Source organism: Podarcis pityusensis (genome assembly GCF_964106645.2).
Source record: "Podarcis pityusensis genome assembly, chromosome: 14".
In the NCBI taxonomy this organism is placed as follows: domain Eukaryota; kingdom Metazoa; phylum Chordata; class Lepidosauria; order Squamata; family Lacertidae; genus Podarcis; species Podarcis pityusensis.
In genome coordinates, this window is record NC_138039.1 from 19,239,462 (window position 1) to 19,254,026 (window position 14,565).

General features: G+C 47.3%; 1 protein-coding gene across 2 annotated transcripts in view; it reads left to right on the forward strand.

Moving 5' to 3' along the window:
* Positions 1-14,565, forward strand: part of MSS51 (MSS51 mitochondrial translational activator) — a 35,682-nt gene that overhangs the window by 3,867 nt on the left and 17,250 nt on the right. For both annotated transcript variants that reach the window (XR_013979607.1, XM_080982011.1), the window contains exons 2-5: positions 5,056-5,278; positions 6,291-6,446; positions 6,981-7,105; positions 7,527-8,090. Coding sequence is in view for 1 of the 2 variants with exons in the window: in XM_080982011.1 (XP_080838137.1) it covers positions 5,094-5,278; positions 6,291-6,446; positions 6,981-7,105; positions 7,527-8,090 (1,030 nt within the window). In the remaining variant the exon portion in view is untranslated. The remainder of the gene's footprint in view (positions 1-5,055; positions 5,279-6,290; positions 6,447-6,980; positions 7,106-7,526; positions 8,091-14,565) is intronic.

A 14,565-nucleotide genomic window follows, 5' to 3' on the forward strand; every position in this document is an offset into this window, starting at 1 on the left:
ACACTGGGCTTATTGTATAAGGTGAGCTGGGAGACCTCCTAGCTCCCTGTGCAGCTTTCAATTAATGGGGTGCCTTTTGCATCTGTTCACCCCCTGTTCTACCCCTCCCAGCTCTGTTCGCCAGCCAGTTGGCCAGCTCCAGGGAAGGCACAGGACTGGAATAGCATTGCTATCTCATCCTTGTTGGCAGAGCCTGCTTTTTTGTCATCTTGGTCTCTGACATTTGAGTGTGTCTTCCCCCATCCCCTGTCTCTGGCTCCAGCTACCCTTATCTCCTTCATTGCCCCGCCAAAATAAAGTATTCCACAAGGGCATCTCTTGGGTATGTGCAAATTTAGAGCAGGGTTTTATCAAACTTGGTTCCCCAGCTGTTATTGGACTACAACTCCCTGGTCCTGCTAGCTAGGCATGATGGGAGCTGTAGTCCCAAAAGCAACCCAAGTTTGGGAAATCCTGGTTTAGAAGAAAAGGCAAGTAAGAGGGGACGCGATTGAATTTTATAAAGCTATGCATGGTGTGGATGAAGTGGACAGAGAAAGGTCTTTCCTCCCTCTCTCATAACACTTGAACTTGGGGACATCCAGTGAAGTTGAATGTTGGAAGATTCAGGAGAGAAAAAAGAAAGTACTCCTTCTGGCAGTGCATGGCTAAACTGTGGAACTCCCTGCCACAGGAGGCAGTGTTGGCCACCAACCTGGTTGGCTTTAGAAAAGGATTGGGCATACTCATGGAGGATAAGGCTATCAGTGACTACGAGTCATGATGGCAGTGCTCTGCCTCCATGTTTGGAGGCTGTAATGCTTCTGAATACCAGTTGCTGGAAACCCCAGGAGGGGAGAGGGCTCTTGTGCTAGGGTTCTGCTTGCCAGTTTACCAGAGGCATCTTGGTGGCCAGTACTAGAAGAAGAAGAAGAGTTTGGATTTGATATCCCGCTTTATCACTACCCTGAGGAGTCTCAAAGCGGCTAACATTCTCCTTTCCCTTCCTCCCCCACAACAAACATTCTGTGAGGTGAGTGGGGCTCAGAGACTTCAGAGAAGTGTGACTGGCCCAAGGTCACCCAGCAGCTGCAGGTGGAGGAGTGGAGAAGCGAACCCGGTTCACCAGATTACGAGTCTACCGCTCTTAACCACTACACCACACTGGCTCGATGAGCACGATGCTGGGCTAGATGGGCCCAGCAGGCTCTTCTTATGTTCTTAAAGAACCCTGAGGGTTGTAGCTCTGTGAGGGGTAAGCTGAAGGTTTCTCTGAGCGAAGCCATGTGCTTTAAACATGCTCTGAATGTTTGGGGTGTGTGCAGCCTTAAGCTATCCAGCCGAAACAGAATGTAGAGCCGGGAAAGGAAATCGTCTTCCTTCCTTTGTAAAGCCAAAACACAGCAGTGTAGAAGATAATAAACGGACGGTGCTGACAGGAGCTCTATCCAAGGGTATCAGAGAAAATCCCTTGCTCAATTAAAGAGCCAGAGGAATTTCAAGAGGTGTGTTATGAGCTGAAACCTGGCCTGTAGCATTGGCTCCAAGTTGTGCCTCTATGTGTGTGCAGCTTTGAGAGACTGTTGTTTTCTGTCAACTGAGAGAGAGGGGGATGATGGCTGTCTAACGAGAATGCAGGGGACTGTCAGGGTAGCAACGCCAAACCAGCTGCCTGGAATTAAATGATCCCGTTTATCATGAGCGAGAGTGAAGCTCCCCCAATTAAAAACCACTTAGACCTGGCAGAGAGACAGGCAGTCAAACTCAATCCAGGGGCTCAGCTACGCAGAGCATTTTTATAAGCCCACATTTCAGGCTGTAGCTGCCTGCAAGAGAAATCGTGGGCAGGTCCGCATCACACATTTAAAGCATGTTCCGCACACATTTAAAGCATGCAGCTTTCTCACAAGGAATCCCGGGGAACTAGTTTCACACACACAGACCTACAGTTCCCAGCGCCCTTTACAAACGACACTACCCAGGATTCCTGAAGAGGTGGAATGAAGTGCTTTAAATGTATGGTGTGAATCTGTCCAATATCTATTTTATTAAAGTTTATATACCGCATGATTGTTAAAATAAAAAATCAACAGCAGCTACAATTTTGTTAGCCAAAAATTGGAAATTACAAGAAGTACCAACAGTGGAGGAATGGCAGATGAAGCTGATGGACTTTTGGGAGCTAGCTGATCTGACCGGAAGAGTCCGTGACCAGAAGGAGGAGGAGTACCAGGAGGAATGGAATAAATTTAAAGACTATTTAGCTAAATATGTTAAGATAACTTAAATAGAATTATTTGCAAGTATCAGATTGGCCTAGGATTTAAATATGTGATGTTATAGAATAATATGTTTAAAGTTAAAATGAAAAGAAAGAAAGAGGTTAATTGACTAAATAAATTTTAGGTGAAATTAGTTTTGGAAAACTGCTACAATGATGTATATGGAAACTCAGCCAGGGGGATTTGAGGAAGGCACCCAACAATGTTAACAAAAGTGGAACTACTACAGTTAGGATCTATGTTTGGGGGTTTTTTTGGGGTTTTTTTATGTTTTCTTTTTGTATTTGTCGATATGTTTGTTACAAATTTGAAAAATTAATTTAAAAAAATGGGGGGGGGGAATCAAAGTGGGTAAGAAAGAGAATAAAACAATGAAATTATCAGTAAAAGCAGTTCCAAACAACTATTTGCAACATTCAAAGAATAACTAAAATAAGTGATAAGCTAAAAACAACCTTAAAACATCTGTCAACATTCTACCTGCCTGGGTAGGCTTGCCTAAACAAAAATGTTTTTAGCATGTGCTGAAAAGAGTACAGTGAAGGTGCCTGCCTGATGTCAACAGACTGGGAGTTCCAAAGTTTGGGAGCTGCCACAGTAAAAGATAAATTTATTACAAATACAGAACAAGTATTATGTTGTACCTGTAACAGGGCCAGCTTTGACAGTTGAAGTGGTCAACTGGGCACATAGGTAAAAGGTAAAGGTAAAGGACCCCTGAACGGTTAAGTCCAGTCAAAGGCGACTATGGGGTTGCGGCGCTCATTTGCTTTCAGGCCAAGGGAGCCGGCGTTTGTCCACAGACAGCTTTCTGGTTCACGTGGCCAGCATGACTAAACCACTTCTGGCGCAACGGAACACCATGATAGAAATTAGAGCACAAGGAAATGCCGTTTACATTCCCACAGCAGCAGTACCTGTTTATCTACTTGCACTGGCATGCTTTCAAACTACTAGGTTGGCGGGAGCTGGGACAGAGCAACGGGAGCTCACTCTGTCACTGAGATTTGAACCACCGACCTTCTAATCGGCAAGCCCAAGAGGCTCAGTGGTTTAGACCACAGTGCCACCTGCACATATGGGGTAGCCAAGTTGTTTAGGGCTTTATATGCTAATAGTAACACCTTGGACAATAACTGACTCAGAATATCTGACTGCACACATTATTACTGCCAGTGTGGTATAGTGGTTAAGAGCGGTAGACTTGTAATCTGGTGAACCAGGTTGGCTTCCCTGCTCCTCCACCTGCAGCTGCTGGGTGACCTTGGGCTAGTCACACTTCTCTGAAGTCTCTCAGCCTCACTCACCTCACAGAGTGTTTGTTGTGGGGGAGGAAGGGAAAGGAGAATGTTAGCCGCTTTGAGACTCCTTCGGGTAGTGATAAAGCGGGATATCAAATCCAAACTCTTCTTCTACTACTATTTTTAAAAAAATTAAAATGAGATAAATAGAATTTCTGAGCCAAAATGAACGGGGTGGGGGTTGTTCTCCCTGAAATTTCAGCATTGCAGTTTCTCCAAAATTTCAGCTTTGCAGCTCCTCTGATTTTTGCACATTCTTAGCTGTCTCATTTGGGGGTTACCCACACCCCACCTGAACTCTGGCAACAACAATCACAAAAAAAATCATGTTACAGGGCTCGACCTCAACTCCGCCAGCCACCGCTGCCTCTGAGCTCCTTGTAAGCAGGCTGACAAACCATTGGATGAAAGGCGCAGTATCAAGTGAATATCAGTTGTGGTGTCACTGGATGCTGGTTTTTCTGGCTGGGGGCCAGGCGAATGCCTTGCTCTCAATCTGATCCTGCCCACCCTCCAGTGGGTATCATATAATGATGGGGTGATTTACTGGAGCAGGTGTGAGGCTGAAGAGAAGAGGCAGGCCTGTTAGCCAGCGGAGAATGTATTCTCAGCTAACCTCGGGGAGACTCATCCGCTTGCTTTGTGAACATACCATGCCAGGTCAGAGGAAGAAAAAAAGAAAGGGGAATAATAGAACTGCAGAGTTGGAAGGGAACCCCAAAGGTCATCTAGTGCAACCCCCTGCAATGCTGGGAAAAATGATAGCCGCATCAAAATCGCAGGTCCCTGGCCCCACCAGATATCTATTCATATAGAACATTTGTAGCCCATTCTTCAGTCAGAAGGTCTGGCTTACATGCAATCACTGAAAACAGGGCAGTCCCTGCCCACAGGCTTGCAGTCTAAACAGCATGACACACAAGGAGAAAGGGAAGAGGAGAAAAAGCAAACTCAGGTGCCAATTCTTACAATGGTCTCCTGGCATTGAAACAGCTCAGGAGGCGCCTGGTGGAGCTGGTCTTTTGGCAAAGCCACTCATCTCTCCCACTGAGGCAGCCTGATGGAATCAGCAGGCTATGTATTCAGGCCAAGGGACTATGAGGGGAGGAGGAACAGATTATATGTTTCCTCTGAGGCTTTCAGTCACTTAATGAAGAGACATGCACAGCCAACACAAGCAGGATTTAACCCCAGCTCAGCTGCTGACCAGTACAGCCTGCTGACCCATTTTGATGAAGCATGTGGTACAGTCCTCCTGTTTTCCTGTGTCTCTCACCACCATAGCACACTTTGCCCCTTGACTAAAGCATCTCAGCCTTTTGCATTGTTGGACCTGGCTGCTTGTTGGCTCTGGCGCCACCTACTGTTGAGCTCCCTACCTTGCATCCTACCGTTCCCAACAGGCTCCAGGCACCACTGCCCTGCTGTAGCTTCTTCCTGGAAGATGACCCATAAATACAGAAATAGGTATAAATAAAAATCTTTCTTTACAGATTGATTCAGATTCTGGATCCTCCAACAACCCCCAAAGATGGCTCACAGGAACAAAGCTGGGGCTTCCAAAGCCAGTCGCGCCAAAAAAACTCCCAAGGAGACGCCAGTTGTTACAGGACCCAATATGGACTCTCTGGGTTTCCTGGCTATGGACAGCAACGTCCCGGGTTTGTCACAGGTCATCCTTCAAAAACTCAACATGAAGAGCTACGATGACTACAGGTGAGGTTTGTTGGTAAACGTAAGTGGGGTGGTGACATTTCAGAGGATGCTGAAAATCCTGGTTTTGGGGTGTATGTGTGTGTGTGTTGATAGCTTCACAGAAGTTGTTAGGATCCAGGCCGGCAAGTGAGAATCTGCACTCTGGGAGTCAGGAGATGTTCATTCCAAGACTGGGAGCTGAAATATGAGCCTTAGTAAGATGGGGGGGGGGGGATATCTCTTTAGCCTCATACACGCCAACTGATCCTGCTCATCATGGGCTGTGCTGATTTCCTGGTCCCTAATAAATCACTATCCACATTTATTTGGCCTTTTGAGAATGCCTTGTTAAACATTTTGGTTTTGTTAAGAGTGAGATACAAGCTTTCTTGTTTTTCAGGTTTCTGCTTCCTCTGCTGAGTCTCTAGCCCAGTCTTCCCCAGCCAGATATTTTGGACCACCACTCCTTCAGTCACAAGCAGCATGTTCCACAATGCACAAACTAACCCCTAATCCTAAAAAAGGAAAGAATAAAAAAATACAGTACATCCCCATTTGCCTAACATGTGGTTAGTTGCCAGTGTGGTGTAGTGGTTAAGAGCGGTAGACTCCTAATCTGGGGAACTGGGTTCGCGTCTCCGCTCCTCCACATGCAGCTGCTGGGTGACCTTGGGCCAGTCACACTTCTTTGAAGTCTCTCAGCCCCACTCACCTCACAGAGTGTTTGTTGTGGGGGAGGAAGGGAAAGGAGAATGTTAGCCGCTTTGAGACTCCTTAAAGGGAGTGAAAGGCGGGATATCAAATCCAAACTCTTCTTCTTCTTCTTCTAACATTCTGGCAGCTGAATGAACAGTTTTGGTATGGTGTTGCTGCAAGTTTTGTTTTTGAGAACAAACTTAGTTAAAGAAAGAAAGAAGCCTTGCTGATATTTATTTGTATATTTAGAGCATTTGTTCACTGTTAGGTGCCCAGAATAAGCTCACCTACAACTGATTAAAACAAGAGGGTCCCTGTTTGTGCTGTTTCTTCACAGGTCTGCAGTGGAAGGCAGAAAACTGTGCACGGATTTTGGCATCCGGTCCTATTTTGAGATGTTCCAGAAAATGGAGGACACTTTCAAGTTTTGTGTTGAGTGCAAGAAGCTTCCGGAATCAATGCCTGATCCTAAAAGCCTGCGGCGCTGCAAAAGGTTAAAAAATAATAATAGAACTGTTATTCAATGAAAGAAATCCTAGATCAGGAGAGCCTTTGGCCCTCTGGATATTTCTGAACTGCAACTCCCACTATCGCTTGCTGTTGACCATTCTTGCTGGGGCTGGTGGGAGTTGTAGCTCAACAACATATGGAGGGCCAGATGACATTTTTAAGCATAATACATCAAGCAAATAAATGTGTTTGTGACCAAACCAGGAAACTATGGCTGCCTGCTTTGGAACAAACCAGTATATCAAGCTACAAATTGTTTTAGGATCCAAAGCAGGCAACCATTGTTTCCCAGCCAGATGAATCAGGAAACTACGGCTAAGGAGATGCTTCCTGGCTTCACTGTGGTTCCTGCAAAGGGGAAGAGCAAAGCAGCTACGAGCAAAGGCTCGTTCATATCCAAGTCAAGATATGATTGTCCAGATATAGGCAGTGAATAAAGATCACTTCTTGCTATGGATATTGAAGCCAGTGGGGTCTGGTAGGCTGAACCTTTTGGCAACCTTCCTTCCACTCCCAGGTGCCAGAATGTCTATTACTGCGGCTCAGAATGCCAGCGAGCCAACTGGCCCACACACAAAAAGGTCTGCAAGAAGCTGAAACTGGTGGCTCTCGACCGACTAGTGGAATGGCTTGTTTTCACAGGTAAGCCTGCTATGGGCATGAGATTCAGTGCTGGTGTATTTTTTCCCCTCTGCCCTCTCTCAGTTGCTCTGTTAGTGTATCTTCACTGGCAGAATGGCTCTACGGGGTGTTCAGTCATGGCTGCGGCCATTCTGATGTGCCGCCTGCATTGCAGGGCTTCCACCGAATCCTTTGCTGGCCAATCTTCAGAATCAGGTTATGTGCTTTATTCATTCATTAATCACAGTTTCCAATTAAAGAAAAACAACTCTACCTGACAATAAACTATTAAAAATATGTGTATTACAGCAGGCAGACTTAAAGGTTGGGCAAGGGCACCTTAAAAACAAACAAACAAACCAATGAATCCCAAGGCCCACTAGGAACCCAAAGGTCTGCCAGTCAATCTGAAGCTTTTGTTCCACTGTGATTCTTCCGACAGGTGACATCCCTTTCCCCACAAGCCCCTGGACGAAGAGAATCCTGGAGGTGAGAGGCTGGGAGGACTACTTCTCGATGCAGGACAGTCTAGAGGAGAAGCTCAGCAATATCATGACGGGGCGTTACATGAACATCCTCTGGGCCAATGCTGGGAAGCCAAAGCCGGAGGAGGCGGAGCTCCTGGAGTCTGTCAAGCGGGTGATGACGGACTTTGTGTCCAGGCCAGCCACCATTGGCTTGGGGCTGTGCCTGTTCCACCTTGACCCCTACGCCAAGCCTATCACGGTGCATGTGGTTGGAGCTTCCCACGTAGAGACTCTGAATGCCCGGGTGACAGACTACGATGAGCTCTCCCGCATGTTTCCAAAGCACCAGGGCATCGAGGTGGTGATGGTGGGCGTTGACGTGGTTGGTGGGCCCATCATGAGGCCGCCGTTGGTGGCTTTCGGGCCCCGGGAACGAGTCTACCTCAGCAGCTACAAGGGCCTTTATCACGACTTCTGGGAATCGCAAGTGGAGACCCAGCAGGCTGCTCGGCCTGACATCGTGGTTGGCTTCCATCCAGGTATGTCATTCCATTGTCCCTTCCCTGTAGCTCAGTGGTAGAGCTTCTGTTTGCGTGCAGAAGGTCCCAGGTTCAATCCCCGTCATCTCTGGATAGGAATCCTGGGAGCAGTAACTTGCTAAGGATTCTGGGAATTTCACTTTGCCAGGGGTAAACTCCAGCTCCCAGAATTCTTTGCAGTGGGAGGGAGCCTTCTTTAAATGTATGGTGTGTTGGAGCCCTTCCCATTACAAATGGTGCTTGAAGCCTTTAGCTACCCTCTTTAGCTGGTCTTTTGCATTTGCAGGATATTTGTGGACCCAGCAGAGAGAAAGGGAGAGAGAAGGAGTTTCAGAAATCCTTGTTTATGCTAATGCACTCTTAGGATCATCCCTAAATCTGTCTGTGAGCTACTGGAAATGGAATGCAGTAAATGGCAACAGAGAGATCCAAGTATTTTATCTGTAGGTGAACAATGCCAGCAAACCGACAGCCTTAAGAGCAGTTGTCCATCTCCACCCCAGTGTGAATAAGAACCTATCCCCACTTGCATTTTTTGATCTGTTTGCTAGCTTGGTTTGGAACGCAGGAAACTTTACATTAGGATCAGCTAATTGCCTATGTAGCCCAGTGCTGTCAGCAGCAAGGGAAGGGAACTTCTGGCCAGCAGGGCAAATTAAGCCCAACACAGATCCCAATTTGGCCCATGGGCTGTTTCCGCCAAACTGTTTCCACCAGCCCTGTACCTGGTGTCACATTTTGATGCTTTCATAAAATTGCTCTAATTTTATTGATGCTATGCTTAGGGGTGGAAGGGTCTGTCCCTTTTGGTTCTCTGGGTTTCTCATTTTTCGAATCTCAAATTCAGCCCCTACAGCTCTTTAACACAGCTCTCCCTCTGGGAGTTCTCACCGTCAGTGACTCTCTGAGGTCTCCAGCAGAGAAGAGTACCTCCCCCCTCACCAGCTGCCATCTGATCTTTTTAACTGTCTGTACTAGTGATTGAACCTGAGACCATCTGCTTGCAAAGCAGGTGCTCTGTCACCAAGCGACTCTCTCTTCCCAATTTGGAAGGGTGGTTCCCAAGGGTGAAGACATGTGTAATCTTTTTTGAGCAGTGGGGCCATTATGGAAGTGCCCATAACAAACCAAACATACTGCTTCCTCTGCACCATAGAGCTCAGGGTGTGGGGTGGAAGATTACCTAGTCCCACAAATAGAGGCTGGTGGCCATCAACTAGAGTTGCCATACGTATGGAATCTTCCGGACATACAGTGGTACCTCGGGTTACATACACTTCAGGTTACAGATGCTTCAGGTTACAGACTCCGCTAACCCAAAAATAGTAATAATAAGAATAATAAATTTTATTTATATCCCGCCCTCCCCAGCCAAAGCCGGGCTCAGGGCGGCTAACAACAATAAAATAGTACAAGATTCTAAAAACATTTCATTATAAAAATTAATTAAAATCAAATTGTTGGCAACCATTAAGCTAAAATTCTGTGGAGATTGCCAAAGGAGGGAGTCAGGCTGCGCCCTGACCAAAAGCCTGGTGGAACAGCTCTGTCTTGCAGGCCCTGCGGAAAGATGTCAAGCCCCGCAGGGCCCTAGTCTCTTGTGACAGAGCATTCCACCAGATTGGAGCCGCAGCCGAAAAAGCCCTGGCTCTAGTTGAGGCCAGCCTAACCTCTCTGAGGCCTGGGACCTTCAGGATGTTTTTATTTGAAGACCGTAAGTTCCTCTGTGGGACATACCAGGAGAGGCGGTCCCGTAGGTACGAGGGTCCTAGGCCGTATACCAGGAGAGGCGGTCCCATAGTACCTCGGGTTAAGAACTTTGCTTCAGGATGAGAACAGAAATCGCATGCTGGCGGCGCAGCGGCAGCAGGAGGCCCCATTAGCTAAAGTGGTGCTTCAGGTTAAGAACAGTTTCAGGTTAAGAACGGACCTCCAGAACGAATTAAGTACCTAACCCGAGGTACCACTGTATCCGGAATACGGCTGTCTCTAGCAGTGTCTGGGCGAAAATTGGTAAAATGTCCAGGAAAATCCGGATGCATGGCAGCCCATGTTGGCAGTGCCGTTTTTGCCTATTTTCCATAAAAAACGCTCAAAAACAGCAAATTTTTCGCCCCCAAAAGCTCAACAACTTCCCTGTCTGGAATTCACATCATCATAGAATTGGAAGGGACTCGAGGATTATCTTAGCCCAGGCATAGGCAAACTCGGCCCTCCAGATGTTTTTGGGACTACAACTCCCATGATCCCTAGCTAACAGGACCAGTGGTCAGGGATCATGGGAGTTGTAGTCCCAAAACATCTGGAGGGCCGCGTTTGCCTATGCCTGATCTAGTCCAACTCCCTGCAATGCAGGAATCTCAGCAAAAGCATCTATGACCGATGGCCATCTGACCTCTGCTTAAAAACCTCCAAGGAAGGAGAGTCCACTACCTTCCAAGGGCCAAACAGCTCTTACTTTCAAAAAGTTTTTTTTCTGATGTTTAGTTGGAATCTCCTTTCTTGTACCTTGAAGCCATTGGTTTGAGTCCTACCCTCCAGAGCAGGAGAAAACAAGCTTGTTCTGTCTTCCATGTGACAGCCCTTGAGATATCTGAAGATGGCTATCTTCAAATATTCCTAAGGCTGTACTTTGCTTTAAACTGTTTTCATGCTGTATAAATTGTTGTGTGACCTGCCCTGGGACCTGTGGGTGAAAGGCAAGTAATAAATCAAATCATTATTATGAATATTTATAATAAAAATAGCTGAGCATCCTGTTCTCACTGTAGCCAACCAAATGCCCCCATGCAAGCAGGGCCCCTCCGCACGTGCCATTCCCAGCAACAGCTCTTCATTGGCACACTGCCTCTGACAGTCTCTGACTTTCTGACAAAGCATCAGGATCCTCCACATTTTCATTTGTCTGTTTGTGATTTCTTCTGTTTGTCCTGGGTTCTCTACCCACAGGTCCAAGAGATTCTTTTTTTTTTGTACCGCCACTTTCCCTGGGGGAACCCACTGCTCACTACTGAATCAGAACAAACATTGGTCGGGATTTCTGCAGATTGGCGTTTCTTCCAATTCAGCAGTAAGCACCAGGTTTTCCCAGGGAAAGCTGAATAAAATGTGCAGAGAATGTCCTCTAAGCAATCTTTTCCCACCAGGCCATCATGCTAAGGGCCTCTTGTGCCGGCACACAGGCCACGAATCTCACTGCCTCTCACCCTAACCTACCTCCCAGGGTTGTTGTGTGGATGACATGAGGAAGGGGAAATCCGGGTATGCCACCTTGAGCTCCTTCGAGAAAAAAGGTGGGATATAAATCCAATAAATAATAACAATACTACCATTAAATAATTGCACAAACCTAGATTATACACTTGAATCCCTCCTGCAGGTGATCCCACTCACTCGAGGGATCCTCTGGATGCCAGATGTCTCAGAAGCACACCTTGCGGATCACAACTTGCCTAGCAAGCACCAGATTCTGCCCAGCTGTCTCGTAAGCTATTCCACTTCCAGTCAGCTGCTTGCTGCTGACAGTGTGTTTCACTGCTGGGATTAGACTGAGCACTAAAGAGCAGAGCTGAGGGACCCTGACAGGGGCTGATCAGCTTGTTAGCATACCTATCACTATCGAGTTGGTTAAGTGCGGAGCAGCTGTGGTGGGGGGCATTTAGTGCTCAGCCTCACACACAGCTGGGGGGTTCCTTGCACACATTACAAAACATACCGGAAGCCGTCATGGTGTGTTGTAATGTGGGGGCAATCGGTACGTGACAAAATGGCCACAAGGGTTTCCCAAACTGCATCCTGCTCAGTTTCTCCAGGGAAGGAGAAACTAGGTTCTATGAGCATGCCTCAGCCCATAATAATAATAATTTCTTATTTGTACCCCGCCCATCTGGCTGGGTTTCCCCAGCCACTCTGGGCGGCTTCCAACAGAGATTAAAAATACATTAAAATGTCACACATTAAAAACTTCCCTGAACAGGGCTGCCTTCAGATGTCTTCTAAATGTCAGGTAGTTGTTTATCTCTTTGACATCTGGTGGGAGGGCGTTCCACAGGGCGGGCGCCACTACCGAGAAGGCCCTCTGCCTGGTTCCCCGTAGCTTTGCTTCTCGCAATGAGGGAACTGCCAGAAGGCCCTCGGCACTGGACTTCAGTGTCCAGGCAGAACGATGGGGGTGGAGACGCTCCTAAAGGTATACTGGGCCGAGGCCATTTAGGGCTTTAAAGGTCAACACCAACACTTTGAATTGTGCTCGGAAACATACTGGGAGTCAATGTAGGTCTTTCAAGACTGGTGTTATGTGGTCTAGGCGGCCGCCCCCAGTCACCAGTCTAGCTGCCGCATTCTGGATTAGTTGTAATTTCCTCTGCGAGGGCAGATCTGAGATGGAGGAGGAGGAGGAAGTAGGCAGGCATTGCCTCTCCCTGGCCTGGTGGTAAGCAAGAAGGCAGGCAGGGGAGGGCTGGCTGAGGGCAGACTGAGGTTGGTGGGGCAGTGCCCCATTCACCTAATGGACCCACCTTCACTGGTGCCCCTCCAGGTACAACAGCTGACCAGACTAGCTGTTGAATCTTACATTAACATCCTCTACTGAACCCAGGAGCAGAAGACAAGCTCTGTCCACTCACCACCCTCTCAGTATCTGTCGCCTAAGGCAGCTGCTTCATTTTGCCTCATGGCTGGGCTGGCCCAGGCCTGGATTGATAGATGGCGCATCACAAAACAGTAGAGGGTATCTGGGGACAATGCTGCAAAGTAGGCTTCTTTTTCTACCAGGATGGGATAAAAGAGAAAGAGACATTTTATGAAATTTTATCGGGGAGCGGGAAATGACTTCTGAGAAATTTTGGGTCAGTTCTATACTTAATCTTTTTTATATATAGAAAGATGATGATATTTAGCCCCAAACAAAAAGGCCTCCCAGAGTGGCTTAAAAATGTGACATAGGGGGTCCCCACCCTCAGGCTTGCAAGCTAAAAGATACAGTGGTACCTCGGGTTAAGTACTTACGTAATTCATTCCGGAGGTCCATTCTTAACCTGAAACTGTTCTTAACCTGAAGCACCACTTTAGCTAATGGGGCCTCCTTCTGCTGCCGTGCCGCCAGAGCACGATTTCTGTTCTCATCCTGAAGCAAAGTTCTTAACCTGAAGCACTATTTCTGGGTTAATGGAGTCTGTAATCTGAAGTGTATGTAACCTGAAGCGTATGTAACCTGAGGTACCACTGTATAGCACAAAAGGAAAAAGACTGGAAGTAAGGCAGGAAACTCTCCTTTGGGATTTCAAACCACATATACCATATCCATCACAATGGTGGGCATTTCCATAACATTACCTGTCCAGTCCTGGAAGGCAATCTGAAACTTTTCGCAAAGGATGTTGCAGTGTGTCTTGTCTCAGCGATGGCACTGTGTGGCACTGCAAGGGTGCTCCTTACTCAGGAGCAAGGCCATGTTCCACTGGCGCGCTCCACCACATTCCGTAGGTATTAAGTTATTAGTACCAGGATAGTCAGATGCCCTTGTGAATACGCAAGGCTCCCTTGGCACATCATTCCAAGCTTGCAGAAATGTCAGAGGGCTTTGCAAACTGGGAATTAATCTTCCCTCCGTCCCCCACTCTGCCATCCCCAATCTGATCTGATCTTGGCAGTCTCACGCCCCCCCCCCCCATGGTTCCCAGCTATGACGTGCGAGAGAGTTTGGCATCCTTGTTCTGACAGCTGCACAAACAGCCAGACCCTCACTATTCCCTCTCTCGACCTGCTGGGGATGTTTCCAGCCTCCATCCTCTTTCTGCCAAAGGTGTGATGTACAAGTGGAATCAGCACTTGCTTCACATATCGGCCTTGCAAGGTATAAGCACGCTAAGTTGGCACTCTTCACCAGCAAAAGGTGCAGAGAATGTCCTCTGAGCAATCTTTCCCCGTCATGACATCATGCAAAGGGCATCTGTACGGCATCCAGGGAAAGTCAGCTTCAGTTCTTGCCATGCAGCTTTGTCTGGCGTCCAGTCTCTGCAAATAGCACATGAGGTTATTAAAGCCATCCCTGCACTGAATTGCTTCATGCTGCAAGCAGTCGCGTGGGGATGTGTGTGTGTGTTGTATCTTGCAGGGGAGTGTTCAGACGTGCAACCAAAATGATCAAGGGGGTGGAGGGATGCTCCTATGAGGAAAGGTGGTAGCATTTTGGACTTCTAGGTTTGGAGATAAAGCAAGAAAGAGGGGACTTGATAGAAGTGTATTAAAATTATGCATGTCACGGAGAAAGTGAAACATTAGAACTCACGGACAGCCAATGAAGCTGAATGTTGGAAGTTTCAGGACAGACAATAGAAAGCCCTTCTTCAGGCAGTGCATAGTTAACTTGTTCCCATAAGGGGTAGTGATGGTCACCAACCTGGATGGCTTTAAGAGAGGATTCGACAGTGGCTATCAATGGCTACTAGGCATAATAGCTATGCAGTCGGTGTTA